The sequence below is a fragment of the Phycodurus eques genome, chromosome 9 (assembly GCF_024500275.1).
Source record: "Phycodurus eques isolate BA_2022a chromosome 9, UOR_Pequ_1.1, whole genome shotgun sequence".
In the NCBI taxonomy this organism is placed as follows: domain Eukaryota; kingdom Metazoa; phylum Chordata; class Actinopteri; order Syngnathiformes; family Syngnathidae; genus Phycodurus; species Phycodurus eques.
The window spans coordinates 18751492-18769679 of NC_084533.1; the positions used below are offsets into that span (position 1 = coordinate 18751492).

The 18188-nt window shown below is 42.8% G+C and overlaps 2 protein-coding genes across 3 annotated transcripts in view; one reads left to right on the forward strand and one right to left on the reverse strand.

The window, feature by feature from the left end:
• Positions 1-1057: 1057 nt before the first annotated feature.
• Positions 1058-5025, forward strand: LOC133408161 (SH2 domain-containing protein 1A-like). 2 transcript variants are annotated; one of them, XM_061686678.1, is made up of 4 exons: positions 1058-1267; positions 1345-1486; positions 2077-2140; positions 4306-5025. In XM_061686678.1, the coding sequence occupies exons 2-4, from the start codon at positions 1350-1352 to the stop codon at positions 4534-4536; spliced, it is 432 nt and encodes a 143-aa protein (XP_061542662.1). In that variant the 5' UTR covers positions 1058-1267; positions 1345-1349; the 3' UTR covers positions 4537-5025. The 2 variants fall into 2 exon arrangements, with proteins under 2 accessions (XP_061542662.1, XP_061542660.1); XM_061686676.1 differs by having other exon boundaries at positions 1058-1486.
• Positions 5026-5900: 875 nt separating this feature from the next.
• The window catches only part of tenm1 (teneurin transmembrane protein 1), a 228295-nt gene continuing 216007 nt past the window's right edge, over positions 5901-18188 (reverse strand). Inside the window, 3 exon segments of the mRNA XM_061685196.1 lie at positions 5901-7517; positions 7945-8087; positions 13031-13737. Coding sequence (XP_061541180.1) covers positions 6762-7517; positions 7945-8087; positions 13031-13737 — 1606 coding nt within the window. The 3' untranslated portion in view covers positions 5901-6761.

Here is an 18188-nt window from a genome sequence, read left to right on the forward strand (position 1 = left end):
GACACTTAGCCATTGACATTTCTGAAACTGTTTTTGTGTTGTGCTGTTTGACCGAATTTTTCATGATGATGAGCAACAATATTATTGGTTTATTCTACAGAAATAAGAAGCTTTTCTTCAATATGACTTTGTTTCTGCGTGTACTATTGTTCAATTATTATTATTTCTGTGATTGTGATGAGTAACAATATTGTCAGTTATTCTACAAGAAAGATACAAATACAAGAACCATGTCTTCACTATCACTTCATTTCTGCATGTCCTTCATTTTGATAGATTCAGTTCAAGTCAGGGTTTCAAGGTTCAAGTACATCACAGCCATGGGCAGGAGGTGCTTGGGGGTGCACAGTCCATCACCGCATCCTCTCTGTCCACACTGATGAGGATTTCTTTTTGCTGCTTCTGCTTCTTCTGTCGGTCGGTCAATGACTTGAACAGTGATCCCCACGGTGAGCTGTAAGTACCCCCCCCAAAGGAATTTTAAAGACTTCCTTCTTATATTCCCTAAGAAAGGACTTTAAGCAATATGTATATGTCAAGCAGTTCCACATTAACTGTATTTTGTTTGTTCAACACAAAGAATATAAATGAATGGTGGATCAACTTAACATTGCTGTATTAATCTAACATAATGTTTAAACAGCTTGACATAAATATGTAAAGTGTTTTTGTATGTCAGTTTTAATGGGTTCTTTTTTTTTTTTTTTTTGCCCTGCAGCACAATTTTATCCGTTAAAGTTTATGAGCTGCATATATTGAAATTGTGAAAACGTGGATATCTTGCAAAATCTGAAACATGTTTATTTAACTTTCAAGGTACATAAAAGAAAAGTTATTTCCTGTAAAAACAGCAAGGCCGCTGTTTGATTAAACTGGAAACAATGTTGCTGCTTTTTCATTCTCGTGTTTTATTTTTGCTTCGTCATGTTGTAGAAATAGTCATTTTGATGGTTGAAGTTATTTCCTGTCAAAGTTAAAAAAAAAAAAAAAGATTTCCTGAATGATGCATACACACAATTTACTTGTGGGCGTGTATGTATGCATTCAGAAAAAGATAATGCCTTCTAAGCAATGAGCCATCCGACTCGAAGTGCGTTGGCTGCCGTCAGCATGCGATCGGAGGAAGAGAAATTCACAAAGCTTGTGAGTCGGAACTCATGCTCCCAAACAGACATTTGCAGGAGCGAGAACAAATAACAGAAAAAGAGACGCAGCCTCACTGCCATCCATTCTGGGCCATACAATCCACTGACCAAAAGTCTTGAATGTGAGAAAGAGAACAAGGGAGATTGTATTGAGAATAGGTAAAAAGCTGTTGTGGTATTTAAACCCGCCTCTCGAAAGGTGAGATGGAAAAGCTGTATGTCTACCACGGACCCATTGGTAAGAAGGAAGGGGAGCGGCGACTGTTGGTGGATGGACGGGATGGATGCTACTTGGTTCGAAACAGCGATTCTGTACCCGACGTCTACTGCCTCTGTGTGCTGTGAGTAAATGAGCAACTTTTCCTTCTCTTCAGTGGGCATCCAGAATATTTGTGGGCCTAACTGTATACTTGCAGTTTGTTGTCTTTTATGCCACACAAAATGTGTTATAATTTACCAGGAAGCGTGATGTAAAATAATCATCTACTGAAAAAAATCATGCTCACTACTGCATAAATAAATTGACAACAATATTTTTAAATGTATGACAAGGAAAATGAAGAATTTGAGTGAAATATCCTCCTCTCATGAGTTCTCATTTGTTCTCTGACACACACACACACACAAACATACTGTACATACATACATAAATACATACATACATCCAGTGGGAATCTTCTGAATCGCAAGAATGAACAAACAGGGTCAGCTGAAATTACTACCACACAAAGAATAATATTTTTTTTCATATTTTTCTTGAAAATAAACATTCACAGGACAGGGAGGAAAAAGTGAAGCATTGGATTTAATGACTGGTTGACACTACTTTGGCAGCATCAACCTCAGCCAAACATGGCAAACATATTTGGTCAAATCTTTTACTGACAAACTGTGTGTGTGTGTGTCTGTGTGTGTCTTTGTGTGTGTGCAGGTGCAAAGGAATTGTCTATACATACAGGTTTCACAAGCATGATGGAGGATCATGGGCTGCAGAGGTATGACTTCTACACCACAATCAATTGATGGTCATCAGTTGGGGGTTGAAATATACAATTTTAGTGATGCCGGAATCTTCATTTTTGAGCACCGAAGGACAATTTGGACACATGCGTCTGTTTTGGGGGGAACAGTTTGGTGAAGGTTTCTTTCTGTTCCAGCATGCCAGGCAGTGCACAAAGCAAGGTCCATAAATACTGTACATGGTTGTTTGTGGATGAATATGACAGCTTTGAGCTCAACCCCATCAAAGACTGTTGGGATAAATACAATAGTAATCGTAAACCATTATAGTGTACGGTAAAACCTCAAAATAGGAATACCCCGAGGTGTTAAATTCGGCATCCAAACAAAATCTTCGGGAAAAATATGCCCAGTTCTCAGTGAACATCCAGGTTCCACTCCCCAAGCGTGTTTGCATTTTCTTTGGCTTTTTGCGTGCCACAGACGTGTACCAATGATGGCAATGACAGAAATATGATGCTGACCATAGAACCGTGAAAATAACCTATTGTCACCTACTGAATTTTCAGTACTATATAACTAACAGGTTGACTATAATGATGATAAAATAACAGAAGAGTGAGCTGTGGGTTTCGTCTTTATGTTTAGAGCCCGAGGAAGTATACGGTTTATTATTTGAATGTTTTACTATTAACAGTAGCTTAATTTTCTGACACTTGTATGGTAGATAAATATCTTACAAAGCGTGATGCGTTACATTTTATAGTCTGCTAGGCACCTCACTTTCATCCTCTATGGTGTCATGTGTCTGGCAAATGCCACAAAAGGGTAAATAATTTATTGCGTTTCCATTTTAATCGTAGCAAGTGTAAACTTATTTTGACATTTTGACTCATTTTGACTTATTTTGAAACTTATTTTTTTGTTAAAATATTTCTTAAAAATAACAGTCAATACAGGTTAATGATTGAAAAAAAAAATCAGAGGTCAAACAGCGTCTTGGAACAAATTGTCTTCAGATGTGTAGTTTCCTTTGTTCTGTATAGGTTCTGTTTATCAAGTTGATATTTCTGAGGAGAGGAGGCACTGTAAAATTGGTTCATTCCTTTGCCTTTATGGAATAGATTTAAATGTCAGACATTGTTGCTCTTCAGATGTGGACTCTAGGATTGCACCTGACAGAATGTGTGATGAGGTCTATGATTGAGGCTGCAGACAGCGTTCTGTGAACATATAGTGACATCTCAATATTGTCTTTGCTTATACGCATATACGTCGTCGTCACGTAAGAACCCCCTTGCCATCATGTTGTACACTGACACTATCAATCAAACAACATTGACAAGGACAAACACAGATTGTGCTACAAGCTCAATAATAATTTACATGATTCATAACCAATATCACTTCAATTTAATATTGTATGGTAATTCTTGCTGCCAGAGAAAGAGAAGAATTGGAAGGAGATTTGAAGACAGGAATCTATGCGTTTGGTTGAATGATTGTAAAATGTTTTTTTTTTTTTCTCAGTGTGACTGATTGTAAAGAATAGAATGCAATAACGGCTGACGAGTATCTCTCATTTGAAGAAGACACACTATTTTTAAAACTTCAATTTAGCTCCTGCAAGTGGGCTTCAATTTTGCCAGGTGAAGAGGATGACTTCCAAACATTTTTGCTTCTTTTGAAGCCACATATGTTTGTGCTGTTACTGTTTTAATTGGCCACAATGGAAGCTCCCGAGATAATGGCACACATTTCAAACATGCAAGCGTGATCAACATGAATAATTGTTTTTGTTGTTGTTGACAAACAACGTGTGAAAATGCACAAGGGGAATGAAGTACTCTGTCTGCATTTTCCTAATTTAGCCTGAAATACCCCAGTGTTTTATTTTACCATCTGCTATCATCAATTATTCTCTATTCTATTAATTTTCTGTCTTTAATGAGAGTTCTGCCAAATTGATTGTGCCATATATGAAACAGATTTTCAAAAAATAGATTTTTTTCCATTGTTATTGTGAAAGCCTATTTGTATCCTGGTCAGTCTTTGATTGTCTTTTGTTAAGTGCAGCTGGCTCATTACAAACTAACCATGTCTCATCCTCCCCTTTTCCCCATGGGGTTTGATGTCGAGATGAAATCTATTAATTCTGCTCTGCCTCCTGCTTTACTTTCTCTCTCTTTCAACGCCTTAGACCAGTCCTGGTGTGCCGAAACGCTATTTCCGTAAAATCAAGAACTTGATAGCAGCTTTCCAGAAGCCCGGACAAGGAATTGCCATGCCTCTGCTTTACCCTGTCACTGGCCAGAGACAGGCGCAAACACCCACAGTGGCACAGACACCCAATAATAGCCTGTCACCAACACACAGCGGCTCGAGTACTCTCCTCCAGCAGTCGTGTGCTGCACAGGGACAGAAAAATTAAAAAGACAAAACCAAAATGGAAAATATATTTAAAATATTCATCTTGAGCATAACTTCTGTATTTTGCAACTTTCACATCCTCTCCAAACAGATCCCCATTCACCCCTGCCAAAAAAAAAATCACTTTAACTCAACATACAATTAATCAATGTTGTTTAATGCTATATTGTGTATGTACAAATAGATTAAACTGAACCTTCTTGCATTCACACATAATGGAAGCAACTAAAATATCTAGCTGGAAGATACCAAGTTACCCAATAAAAACTCAACTAAACTAAAAATGTGGCCAGGGTATGAATATTTGTGGGCCTAACTGTATACTTGCAGTCTGTTCTCCTTTATGCCACACAAAATGTGTCATAATTTACCAGGATGTGTGGTGTAAAATATTCCTCTACTGAAAAATTCATATCCATTACTGCATAAATAAATTGACAACAAATGTATTTTTCATGACAAGGAAAATAAAGGATTTGGGTGAAATATACTCCTCTAATGAGTTCTCATTTGTTCTCTGAAACACTCACACACACACATGCACGTGCACACGCACGTTTTTGACACATACTATGGAACAAAATTCAATTTGACGTTGAAGTGCTGATCTCCACGGAGAGAGTGCTGACTGCCTGGGTAGGATGGGGATGCTGTGTGGTACTGTCATTTTTCTGATTGACACTACTACTAAATTCTGAAAAAAATAAGTGTGAGCATGAGACAGAAGGAGGGAGAGTGTGAGCATCCATTCAGCTGGGACAGTGGTCTCCTAGCAACCGGACTTCATCTTTTCAGCACCGAGACGAGGGTGGACAGTATCTAACGAAGCATATGCTTTCGGATGGAATGGAAGGCGCATCGCAGAGAGCTCGTCGGGAACGTATATCACCGGCTCGCACTCACGACATATGCAGCGTGAGGCTCTGTCATCGGCACCCCACGAGAAACAATTAATGGTGGGCAGATGGTGGTGTGACGCAGGGAGGGGAGGCAGATGGAAGAGGAGGTAGATTAGTAAAAGCTCGCTTAAAACAATCTTTGCATAAAGTTTTTTTGGGTGGGGGGGATAAGCTTGGAAGTGGCTCACATGTAGCCTGATTGGCATTTCCTAATGAGACGAGACAAGCTGGAGAGAACGCTGTAGCCAACTCTGAGGTCCTGCCCCTTCTGCACTTGCCACCCACTCACTGAGCCTCAGCTGTCACATTTCTTCCTCCCGGCCACAGCGCCTTTCTCGTTCCTCCTCTTACCACGTCTTCTTTGCTTGTGACAGATGCAGGTTTCTCATGCAAGGCTCAGTTTGAACCGTAATGATGGGCGATAATGACAGCACAGATTTGAGAGCGACAATCTCCCAGAGACGAGAACAAAGAGCGCGCAGCAAATGTTGTGCAAGGGAGGCGAGTGAGGACACAGGGGGAGCCGGATACATTTTGCAGAGCCAAATAACAAGACAGAATGCCATCCCAGGGAGCACACAGATTATTCACACATAATACCTTTAATCAGCATTGGAACCCCATAAAGTTTTTTTTTTTTCCAGCGAGAATATTTACTATAGCCATGTATAATTCTTTGCAAAAATGTAACTGCTCTTTCTATTGATTAACAATACTGACACTTACTTATGAACAACAGAACTTCCAGGTGAGCACTTTTTTTTCTCAGTGTGAAAGCACCGGCTATGTACATTCTTGATTGGAGTATACACGCTCATACAAACTACTGTTGGAGCACAGCAGAGGCAGCAACCCAGAAGAGGTTTGCTCAACAAGGCCTCTCTTACACATTAAATAAATGGGAGTATATCCAGAGTAATTGGCAACTAGAGAGCTCTTGATTTGAGTCATGAAGGAGATAATTCACTGGAAACCGCAGAAGTCTTCGGTTTGGGTGAATTAGAACAAAATCCAAAGTTAAGAAGAGTGTTTAGGACAACAGAAGAGTCATTTAACTCCCAGGCTAGCAGGGATACAAAAAGCAAAGCCACAACCAAACCACACTTGCTTGTTGCCACTGTTAGAAACCAGACAATAATAATAAAATACCATCATTCTGTCACAGTTAAAGGCATTTTGGAAATCTTTCCCCCTAATCTCTTGTTCTTTTTTGATGACTCATCTTTTTTTCTTCTTCTTTGATACCATATAGAAAGGGTAGAACAAATCGGAGTCGAGTAGAAACAGGCAGTCTTTGGTGGGGAGGGGTGGGAGAGCTGCTTGAGTGTTACCTGCCTCCCACCTCACTTAGAGTCATGAAGTGGATGTTGTAGGCGCAGTCGGACAGCTCTGGCTGCTGCTCTATAGGCAGGGAGTAGTAGCCATCGTAACCCTGCACACGTCCAGCAGACAGCAGCTGCTGCTTCTCCACGTCGCTCCACGGTCGGCTCCCCGCATCACCTAACTCCACCCTCTTCTTCTCGTGGACCCACGCCACCTCCACTGCTCTCCTCCTGGCCTCCTCCCTCACCCTCTCCCTCTCCTCCTCCTCACTGCCGCCATAACGGATGCACAAGCACAGCGCCCCCTGCTGCAGAGTGATGTCTGCAAACCGACGAGTCCTGCCATTGACCATGGCACTCATTTGCGATACGCTCACGTTGACTCCACTCTCTAGGACACGCCCACCAACCCCTAACCCCAAAGCCAGGTCTTCCTCGATAGGCCGGGACTGGAGGAAGTGGTGGGTGTCGCAGCCGTGCACGGTGAAGCTCAGCCCGCTCAAGTGGATGGCACCGTTCAAAATGGCAGCCACTCGCCGACTGTCTTCACTGGCCACGCCGATGACTTCCGCGCTTACGCGGTTGCGGGAAATGGCAAAGCGGATGCTGGGTCCGAGAAGAAAGGGCCTTGAACCGAAGGGAGGAGGCCGTGTTGGTCGGTGGCAGGTTGAGCCTACGGGTGTCGAGACGAGAGGTAAACGCTCCAAAGAGATGAAACGCCTCAGCTGCCTGCGGAGCTCACACTGGATTCCCAAAACCACCTGAACAAAAAGAGCAGAATTGTTATTAAAGTGGACACCCGCATACTCACGGGTCAGCACCCGAAGATCCACCTATTCGCAGATTCTTTTAAAACAAAAATAATGTGTGTGTGTGAGTGTGTGTGTGTGTGTGTGTGTGTGTGTGTGTGTGTGTGTGTGTGTGTGTGTGTGTGTGTGTGTATATATATATATATATATATATATATATATATATATATATAGTATGTTTGCTCACTGAGTCACAATTTCAGGGAGTTCTTAAAAAAGTCAAGTCAGGAGAGCTTTTGTTTAATATCTAGAGTGGGTAGGGGTAAATACTGAACTGTCTAACTAGTAATGAGTAAATGTTTTGTTTTTCAATCCTAACATAGAAAAAAAATAAAAATTTACAAATTGTCAATTCAGCAAATAACATATAGCAATTCACCTTGCTTGAGTCCCAGTCTTGCGTCTTGGTTTGGGTCTTCATCAGTTCATATGTTTGTTCCATGTGGCTGATCTCAGGCTTCGGGAAACCCGGAACAACGTTATGAAGCTGGAAGCCAAATAACTGTAGCCAGCTGCCAATGTCTGCAGAGAAATACAGTAATGAACAATACAAATGAAACAAACAGGACAAACAAAGGTGTCTGTGTATTCCAGACCCCGACAAAACAATTTTGTTTTTGTTTTTTTTCAATTAAAAAGTAACACTGATAAGCGGAAAAGAAAATGGATGGATGGATATATAAAATTGACTCACAAGGTTAAAAAAATACACAAACATATACAAATTAGCAGGGATGCATGAAGAATAACCAATTTGCATCTTTGGGCGCATTGCTTACTACTCTGGCATGGTGCTGGAAATCCAGCGTAAGATTTATTTATTTTTTTGATGAGACTAAATGGTGCGGCAAAAACAACAAACAAACAAAAAAAGAGGGCGCATACAGGTGCCCAGTCATTTCGGTGAGAAAAAAAAAATTCTGCGACTTGAAAGCAGACACACAATGGTTTTCATCGTGGTCCCTAAACCAATCAGAGATAGTGAAGAGCAGGGACCCTCCATCTGATTGGCCGTGAGCTAGTCGGTGTGCGTGCGCACGCTTTAGAAAGGCAGCCGCTAGCGTACACGAAGCTAAGTTCTCTGACGGCGAGTGTGCAGCTGCAGTTACAGAAAATTGACCAGCATACGATTACCAAGATGGCGCCTACCAGTGTGGTCGCCTCGGTAACGCGCTCTCTAGTATTGTCTTTGTTTTTGTGTTTTTCGTCCGTCTTTGGAGACCTTACACGACTCACTTACACAAGGGGAGACCTGCTAACCATCAAGGAGGCTACTCCGGACGTTCCGCGGCCATGTGCTTCACGGAGACCTGGCTTTGCGACACTGTACCCGATGGTGCCGTCATGCTTCCCGGCTTCAACATTCATCGAGCGGACCACGACATGGAATCATCGGGGAAAACGAAGGGCGGCGGGATATGCCTCCATATCAACGAAAAATGGTGTACGGAGGTCACGGTGCTCAGCACACACTGCAGCCCGCATTTGGAGTCGCTGTTTTTGAACTGTAAACCATTCTACTCCCCACGTGAGTTTGCATCGTTTATACTGGCTGGAGTCTATATTACACCGCAAGCTAACACGAACGCCGCATTGCTAACGCTCGCCGAACAAGTCAACGAAATTGAAAAAAAACACCCGGACTCACCCCTCATTATTCTCGGGGACTTTAACAAAGCTAAACTCAACCACGAACTCCCTAAATACAAGCAGCACATCGACTGACACTACGGTAAAAAACGCATACCGTGCTATACCTCGTGTAGCCCTGGACTCGTCTGATCACTGCTTAATTCACTTAATACCGACGTACAGGCAAGAACTTAAATGTGCGAAGCTTACAGTGAAAACAGTCAAAAAGTGGACCAATGAAGCCAAGATGGAACTTCAAAGCTGTTTAGACTGCACAGACTGGAGTGTCTTTGAAAATTCAGCTGGCAGCCTGGATGAATATACGGACACTGTCACATCCTATATCAGTTTCTGTGAAGAGGTTTGTGTACCAACAAAATCATTTCGGACATTCAACAACAACAAGCCGTGGTTCACTGCTAAACTTAAGCAGCTTCGCCAAGCTAAGGAAGATGCATATCAGAGCGGGGACAGGGCCCTGTATAATCGAGCTAGAAACCAGCTTACTAAATAAATTAACATTGCAAAGAGGATCTATGCAGCAAAGTTGGAAAAACAGTTTAGCGCGAACGACTCTAAATCAGTCTGGCATGCATTCCAATCGCTGACTAATTACAAGCGACGATCACCCCAAGCTGAGAACAATAGCACACTAGCCAACGACTTGAATACCTTCTACTGCAGATTTGAAAAGGACAGTTTCACACCACACACCCGCGACCACAACCGCACCTCTGACTTCTGCGTTAACCATCCATGAACAGGATGTGAGACGCATCTTCAAACAACAGAAGATTAACAAAGCGGCAGGCCCGGACCATGTGTCCCCATCATGCCTCAAAGTCTGTGCGGACCAGCTCGCTCCAGTCTTCACTCAGATCTTCAACAGATCTTTGGAAATGTGCGAAGTTCCATCCTGTTTCAAACGCTCCACCATCATTCCAGTCCCCAAGAAACCTGCAATCTCTGGTCTGAAAGACTACAGGCCTGTCGCTTTGACATCTGTGGTCATGAAGTCCTTTGAACGTCTCGTGCTGTGTCACAGGTCCCCTGCTGGACCCCCCTGCAGTTTGCCTACCAAGCGAACAGGTCTGCGGATGATGCAGTCAACATGGGACTGCACTTCATCCTAGAACACCTCGACAGTGCAGGGACCTACGCGAGGATCCTGTTCGTGGACTTCAGCTCAGCGTTCAACACCATCATCCCTGAACTCCTTTCAACCAAGCTTCTCCAGCTCAGCGTCTCACCTGCCATCTGCCAGTGGATTTACAGCTTTCTGACGGGCAGGACACAGCAGGTCAGGCTGGGGGAGGCCACCTCATCCACACGCAGCATCAGCACTGGGGCGCCCCAAGGTTGTGTTGTGTCCTCTCTCCGCTGCTCTTCTCTCTCTACACGAACGACTGCACCTCAGCGAACCCGACTGTCAAGCTCCTGAAGTTTGCAGATGACACCACTGTCATCGGCCTCATCAAGGACGGTGACGAGTCTGCATATCGACAGGAAGCGGAGCGGCTGGAGCTGTGGTGCGGCCGACACAACCTGGAGCTGAACACGCTCAAGACGGTAGAGATGATCGTGGACTTCAGAAGGCATCCTTCGCCACAGCTGCCCCTCACGTTGTCCAGCTGCCTTGTGTCAATCGTCGAGACCTTCAAGTTCCTGGGAATTACAATCTCTCAGGACCTGAAGTGGGCGACCAACATCAACTCCGTCCTCAAAAATGCCCAGCAGAGGATGTACTTCCTGCGGCTTCTGAGAAAGCACGGCCTGCCACCGGAGCTGCTGAGACAGTTCTACACAGCGGTCATCGAATCAGTCCTGTGTTCTTCCATCACAGTCTGGTTTGGTGCTGCTACAAAAAAGGACAAACTCCGACTGCAACGAACAATCAAAACTGCTGAAAGGATTGTCGGTACCCCCCTACCCACCATTGAGGACTTGCACGCTGCCAGAACTAAGACAAGGGCGTGCAAAATCCTCTCGGACCGTCTGCACCCCGGTCACCAGCTCTTCCAGCTCCTTCCCTCAGGTAGGCGCTACCGATCAACGCAAACTAGAACTAGTAGACATTCCAACAGCTTCTTCCCTCTTGCGATCAACTTATTAAACACCTAACCTATAATTCCATTACAATAAGCTGGCAATTTTTTTGACTTGGGTTCGTTGTCACATTTCTGTGGGGCCAATTATGTATTACTCGTGCACTCACTGTAGTTGTCTCGCCATGCTGCACTATTTGTATATACTGGCCACTCATGCCAGAGTAGCATCTGCTCCATTTGCACACTGATTGAGGAGTATCTGTAACATTTGCACAACCAACATTGTCCCAGATGATCGCACTACTTGTCACTTTAAACCGCATACACTCCTTGAAGTCTCAGCGCCCTTTGCACAATGGTCATTGCACCGGACTATTGCTATATTAGTCATTTGAACTGCTCTAAGTGCTAGAGGACTCTGCATCTTTTTGCACAATTGTTTTTTGTCAATGTCTTTATGTCTCCAAAGTGTTCTGTAAATTGACTGTCTGTTGTACTAGAGCGGCTCCAACTACCGGAGACATATTCCTTGTGTGTTTTGGACATAGTTGGCAAATAAAGATGATTCTGATTCTGATTCTGATCAATTGAATTAGTTTCAAATGTGGGAACATTTTGGATTGAAGCCAGATGAACGCGCTAACACCAACGAGCTGGTATGTCGAATGTGTATCGCAGCAAAGACAACAACTTAAAACCTCAAAGATGACAAACAAATTAATTCTTAAATAAACAATAATATTGTAGGAGATCATGACTGTCCAAATTAATGTTCCATTTTCATGAAAGACAGACAAACCGACCGACATCCTACATTCGCTCTGATGCTCTACTATTCCATTTCCTTCTCTTGTTCAAGCTTCTGTTTCACCCCTCAGGGGAGCAGTGTGTTCTTGACAGACAAAAGGGAACAATGCATAACAGCTTGTGTTAAAAAAACAAAACAAAATAAAAAAAACAAGATGATCAGAAGCTGTCCTGTTTCTTGCTGGCGTGTTCTTCAGTGTATTGCATTTCCTCTGTCTGACACATTGCTTCACCTGTGTCATCTCATTCTCACTGGCAGATGTTTTTTATGTGTGTGTGTTTGTATGTGGGCGCAGATGTGTATGTGTACATGTCTATCTGTGGTTGAGAGACACAGAGTGGGCGAGCGAGTGCAATATCTCCCCGTATTTGTGCTATAGTTGTCATATGGCACTTCTCAGGTAGTACAGTGCAGTTGTGTTCACCACAGTACGGTTCGGATCAGTAAATTCTGAATCTGCTCATGTTTTCCTTGGCAGGGTAGGTAGGCGGGATGGCAATGTAAAAGCATTGTAGCACAAGGGAAATGGAGGTTATTTAGCCTTGCAGAAGAAGCTTGATTGAGCAATTAGCAGGAAGAACGCACTAGCAATTTACGCAGCTGATAAATCACCTGGCCACTATTAGCAATACAGCGAACATGACTGCAAGGTCATTGTTTATCACGCAACACACAGTCAGGGTTTCATAAAATAAAAAATCCCATATACCAACTAGCGTGACATATCACTAATCCATACACTCAGTAACAAAGGCAAGCAAAGTTTAGCTTTACCATTTAGCTTGATTAACAGCAACTATTTAGAAAGAGTGCTGGAAAGCATCCTTGGAAGTAAGAGAGATTCTGACGTTGCTACAATATGTTAAAAAAAATGCTAACACAACATGTGCAGTGCAGTGTGTGTATCTGTAAACCAATCAATCTTGTACTCCATCATATTTTTGATTTACTAATTGGTGTGCAGGTGTGAAGCTCACCTGTTGTAAACTGCGTCACCTCCTCCACTTTGCCCACAGGGCAGTTGTTTTTGAAGGCGTACAAGTTAAAAGGTCTTGGCTCTTTGCTCAACTCCGCCCATAGTTCATGGTTGGGTGAAGTCCAGCGACCAGCTAGAGTGTCGTATTCCCGCCTTCCCAGGTGGACCAGTCGTGTGAGAGGATCATACAAGCCTCCGTGGAATCCAATGATGAGCTGAAAGTCAGGGTTGGTATCCTGATAGACTTCTCCATAGGGGGTGTAGAGGATTTCCTTGACCAGTCGGCCCTTGCTTGAGAAAACAGCCCTTGGGGTCCCCACACTGTCGCATGCGACATAGTACTCTTCCCCGCTGCTCAACTCCATGGCTATGAGGTGTCCTTGAAGGTCGTAGTATAGCGATGTGATCAAGCTGCTGCTGTGGTTGTACAAGTGGCTGACCCTGGTAGGGTATGAAAGATCAGCATAAAAGAACTGCAGTTGCTCGCCATGGCTCGTCTTAGTGGCCACCCGACGACCCAGCCCGTCGTATCGGTACCACACGGTGTGCACAGTTGCTCGGTTGAAGACCCGCATCAGGAGCCCATTGGAGTTGTAGTCAAAAAAGTCATTGGCTCGCTGACGGAGAAAGCCATCTTCATCTACACTGTATTGTATCTCACCGAGGTGCGTTATGCGGTCTCGCTGGTCATAACGTAGCGGAACCAACCTGGAGTCAAGCAGATCAGTAATCAGGCTTTGAATGCATTAAAGCAAGCTAACGATGAGTATGCAACATGCAAAAATAATCCTACAAATGTGACATTAAGGGCTCTATTTTGATAGACAGCGCATCTGTGGCGGAGCGCAAATGCCGTCAGATTCTGATATTCGTGCAAACGCAGGGCTCGCTGTGTGTGTTTGCCAATTTGGCAGACGGGTCCACGCCAAGCTGGGCGTTCCGGCCCAGGGAGGGCATATTCTTGGAGACGCTACCGGCGGAGTGACAATTTAGTGGCAGAAAGTCGTTCTTAACTTACGTCTGCATAGACCACGTCTAACTGCCGGTGCTGCTGGTCTACCGCGATTTTGGTGAATTTGATCAGAGCACAGGCAGACAGATACTGAGGTTTGCAGACATATTTAAGTGGCCAGCAGTTATCACCATCTCATTCTGTATACCCGCTCACATTGTCTGTTGCCACGCCGACCAAGAGCAGTGACAATGCTCCACTCTAGCACGTATCGCTGTGATTCTGCATCGTCCTTTTCCGCACAGAGGTGTCTCAGTTGAGACTTTCGCTATTCCACGTTTAAAATAAAGGAGGTGAGCCGCTTTGATTGGTGGGTAATGAAGTCCGCTCTAAGCACACCCACAGTGACGCAGCCCGCCCATTGGGCAACGCTGGTATATAAAATTACAACACTGGTGTAACGCTGCCCACGAGCCCGGATTCATGCCAGTCACGTAAATAGGTCTCTAAATGTCTACTGGTTGGAGATACAACATAAAGCCTGTTTCGGTTTAATGTTTTAGAAGTCACAAATGCTTTTTATAGCATAATAAATCATCCTTGGGGTCGCAATAATGTTAGAAGGAATATGATTATCTTAATTCATCTTAACTTCCTGCAAAACAACTACTAATATCATGATGGTGCCTGAGGAAAGTTTAGCTGCAGGCATATTTCAGGTAGTAAATCTGAACCATAAAAACATTGCCAGTTTATCTAGGTTGTAATACTTATGAGGAAAATTGACCTGCTGGGAACCTGAATGTCAAATTTCACGAGACTGTTGAAAAACTGATGATGTAGTTTGGACCAAACCAATGACTGGCTAGTAGAACTAAACGTCTAAGGTCTGTGTGCTATACACTTGAATGTTAAATTAACTGTATAAAAAATAACTTTAGCTTATAATGAGGAGAATACTATCTCAAACTCTACCATAGCTCTCCCTGGATCTGTATTTATTGTAGTGGTCTATAACTACAGTATTGTTGGAACAGTCATGATACCTCTTTGTTGTGTTTTTGATATATATGTTGTGTATACAAGGCGGCACGGTGAACGACTGGTTAGCGCGTCAGCCTCACAGTTCTGAGGACCCAGGTTCAATCCCCGGCCCCGCCTGTGTGGAGTTTGCATGTTCTCCCCGTGCCTGCGTGGGTTTTCTCCGGGCACTCCGGTTTCCTCCCACATCCCAAAAACATGCATTAATTGGAGACTCTAAATTGCCCGTAGGTGTGCATATGAGTGCAAATGGTTTTGTGCCCTGCGATTGGCTGGCAACCAGTCCAGGGTGTACCCCGCCTCCTGCCCGATGACAGCTGGGATAGGCTCCAGCACGCCCGCGACCCTAGTGAGGAAAAGCGGCTCAGAAAATGGATGGATGGATGGATGTTGTGTATACAGTATTATATATTTGTTGCCAGTGTCTGCACAGCATTATTGTTCAGATTTATTGGAGTGCTTTCACAAACTTTGCTCATTCTTTCATTTTCTGCTACTTATCCTGTTCTGGGTCATGAATAAGCAGGACCCTATCTCACCTCAGAGAGAAGGAGGTGGTGTGCATCCAGGTTTGGTCACCATTCAATCCAGTGTATGCAAAACCTACATTTGCATTTGGCAAAATGGGTAAAAGCACTTTCTCCTCAGAGGAAGGGGGCCATGAAATAGCACCCATGGGAACTTTAAATGTTTACAGTGTCTTTTTTAGTCACCACGGAACATCCAAAGATGACAATAGCTGATGTTTAGGCTTCATTCGTGTTTATAATATCATATCATATTTGTATAAAAAAAATGATGTACATGGACTGTATTTAATTTTTGTCTGAAGACACCAGCCATAAAGAAAAGCCAAGTTAGCAAGTTCAGCTTCAAACAATCATGTCATCAAGTCAGCTATCCCATTTTCTGCATTGGTCCCGTGACGTTCCGCATACTATGGCAGATTGCAGAGCAAAACAACCGTTCGCACTCACGTTCACACCTATTGGCAATTAAGAGTCTTTGATTAACCTGACATATATGTTTCTGTAACATGGGAGGAAACGAGTACCCAGAGAAAACCTACAGTATGTAAACATGGGGATAACATGCAATTACAGTATATGATAAGGTTCATTTCAAGACTTTATAGTAACACACCAACGAGCGTATCTGAACTTGTGTTGTTATTTCTTTTGTACGGCCAGTAATAATTTTGAAACATGTCAAAATGGACTCCTTATTATTAGCTTTAAGTCAGCAAAGAAAGGTAATGAATATAAAGAAAATACTGGGCTGTGGATGAATTTTCATCGGGCCGCAGGATCCCCCCGCCCACAATTTCCTTTACGTGCAGCACATTCAGCCACCATTTCATTTTTAGAAATGGCCACTTCTATCTGCACGTCTTTCTCGCATATCACTTCTTGTTTTCATTTTTTTCCCATGTAAGCCCACAAGCTAAACACACAGCTGAAATGATAAAAAACAAACCAGAAATTCAAGTTCCAAGTCTGCTCTGTTTAATGTGTCCACCAGCTTCGACTGTAACGTTTATCTGCAACTAAATATATAATAGACTCTACAGCCGGATTTGAACTCGGATCTTCAGAACTGTGAGGCAGTTATGCTTACCAGTTTTCCACCGTGCTGCTATATACTGTATATACAGTGGGTACGGAAAGTATTCAAACCTTCTTAAATTTTTCACTATTATATTGCAGCCATTTGCGAAAATCATTTAAGTATTTTTTTTTCTTCAACTCTCTCACCATCTCTTCTCGCCCAGTTGCTCAGTTTGGCTGGACGGCCAGCTTTTGGAAGGGTACTGGACATCCCAAACGTCTTCAATTTAAGGATTATGGAGGCCACTGTGCTCTTAGGAACATTAAGCGCAGGAAAATATTTTTTTGTAACCTTGGCCAGATCTGTGCCTTGCCACAATTCTGTCTCTGAGCTCTTCAGGCAGTTCCTTTGACCTTATGATTCTCATTTGCTCTGACATGCACTGTGAGCTGTAAGGTCTCATATAGACAGGGGTGTGGCTTTCCTCATCAAGTCCAATCAGTATAATAGAACACAGCTGGACTCCAATGAAGGTGAAGGACCATCTCAAGGATGATCAGAAGAAATTGACAGCACCCGAGTTAAATATATGAGTGTCACAGCAAAGGGTCTGATTACTTATGGCTGTGGGATATTTCAGGTTTTATTTTTAATAAATCTGCAAAAATGTCAACAATTCATTTTTTTTCAGTCAATATGGGGTGCTGTGTGTACATGATGAGGGGGAAAAAAAGAACTGAAATGATTTTAGCAAATGGCTGCAATATAACAAAGAGTGAAAAATTTAAGGTGGTCTGATAACTTTCCGTACTCACTGTACATATATATATATATATTATACAAATAGATATAAATGTTAAATCTATATCTAATAAAATTCTTAAATTTAAAATATGAACATTAAAACTAAATGTTATATATAATCTAAATCTAAATCGAAATATTAAATATTAATGTTAAATGCTATCCATCCATCCACCCATTATCTGAGCCGCTTATCCTCACGAGGGTCGCAGTAGCGCTGGAGCCTATCCCAGCTATCATTGGGCAGGAGGCGGGGTACACCCCGAACCGGTTGCCAGCCAATCGCAGGGTACATATAAACAAACAACCATTTGCACTCACATTCACACCTTTGGGCAATTTAGTCTTCAATTAACCTACCATGCATGTTTTTGGGATGTGGCAGTAAACCAGAGTACCCAGAGAAAACCCACGCAGGCACAGGGAGAACATGCAAAATATAGAGTAAATGTTTCGGGTCGAACTAAATATTTAGCTAATATGCAAATCCACACTGCCAAGAAACGGAAGTACCAAAAGAAAAACTTTTTTGCATCAAATAACATCATCAAAAAATATAATAAAATAAAAAAACATCTGATACAGTTGGGCGACTGGTTAGCACATCTGCCTCACAGTTCTAGTAAATATTGTTTTAAATGTGCAGAAAAGTGACTAGAAAATTCACACCAGTTTTTTTAAAAGACTGTTTGAAGCTAAATGTGACAAAATGCTGCTGTTATTTTCAGTGTGAGCCGATTTACAAACGGCACCCCATAATGCGTATCACGATAATGAAAAGAACCCAAATGTGTTTTATTGTGCGTGGACTAAA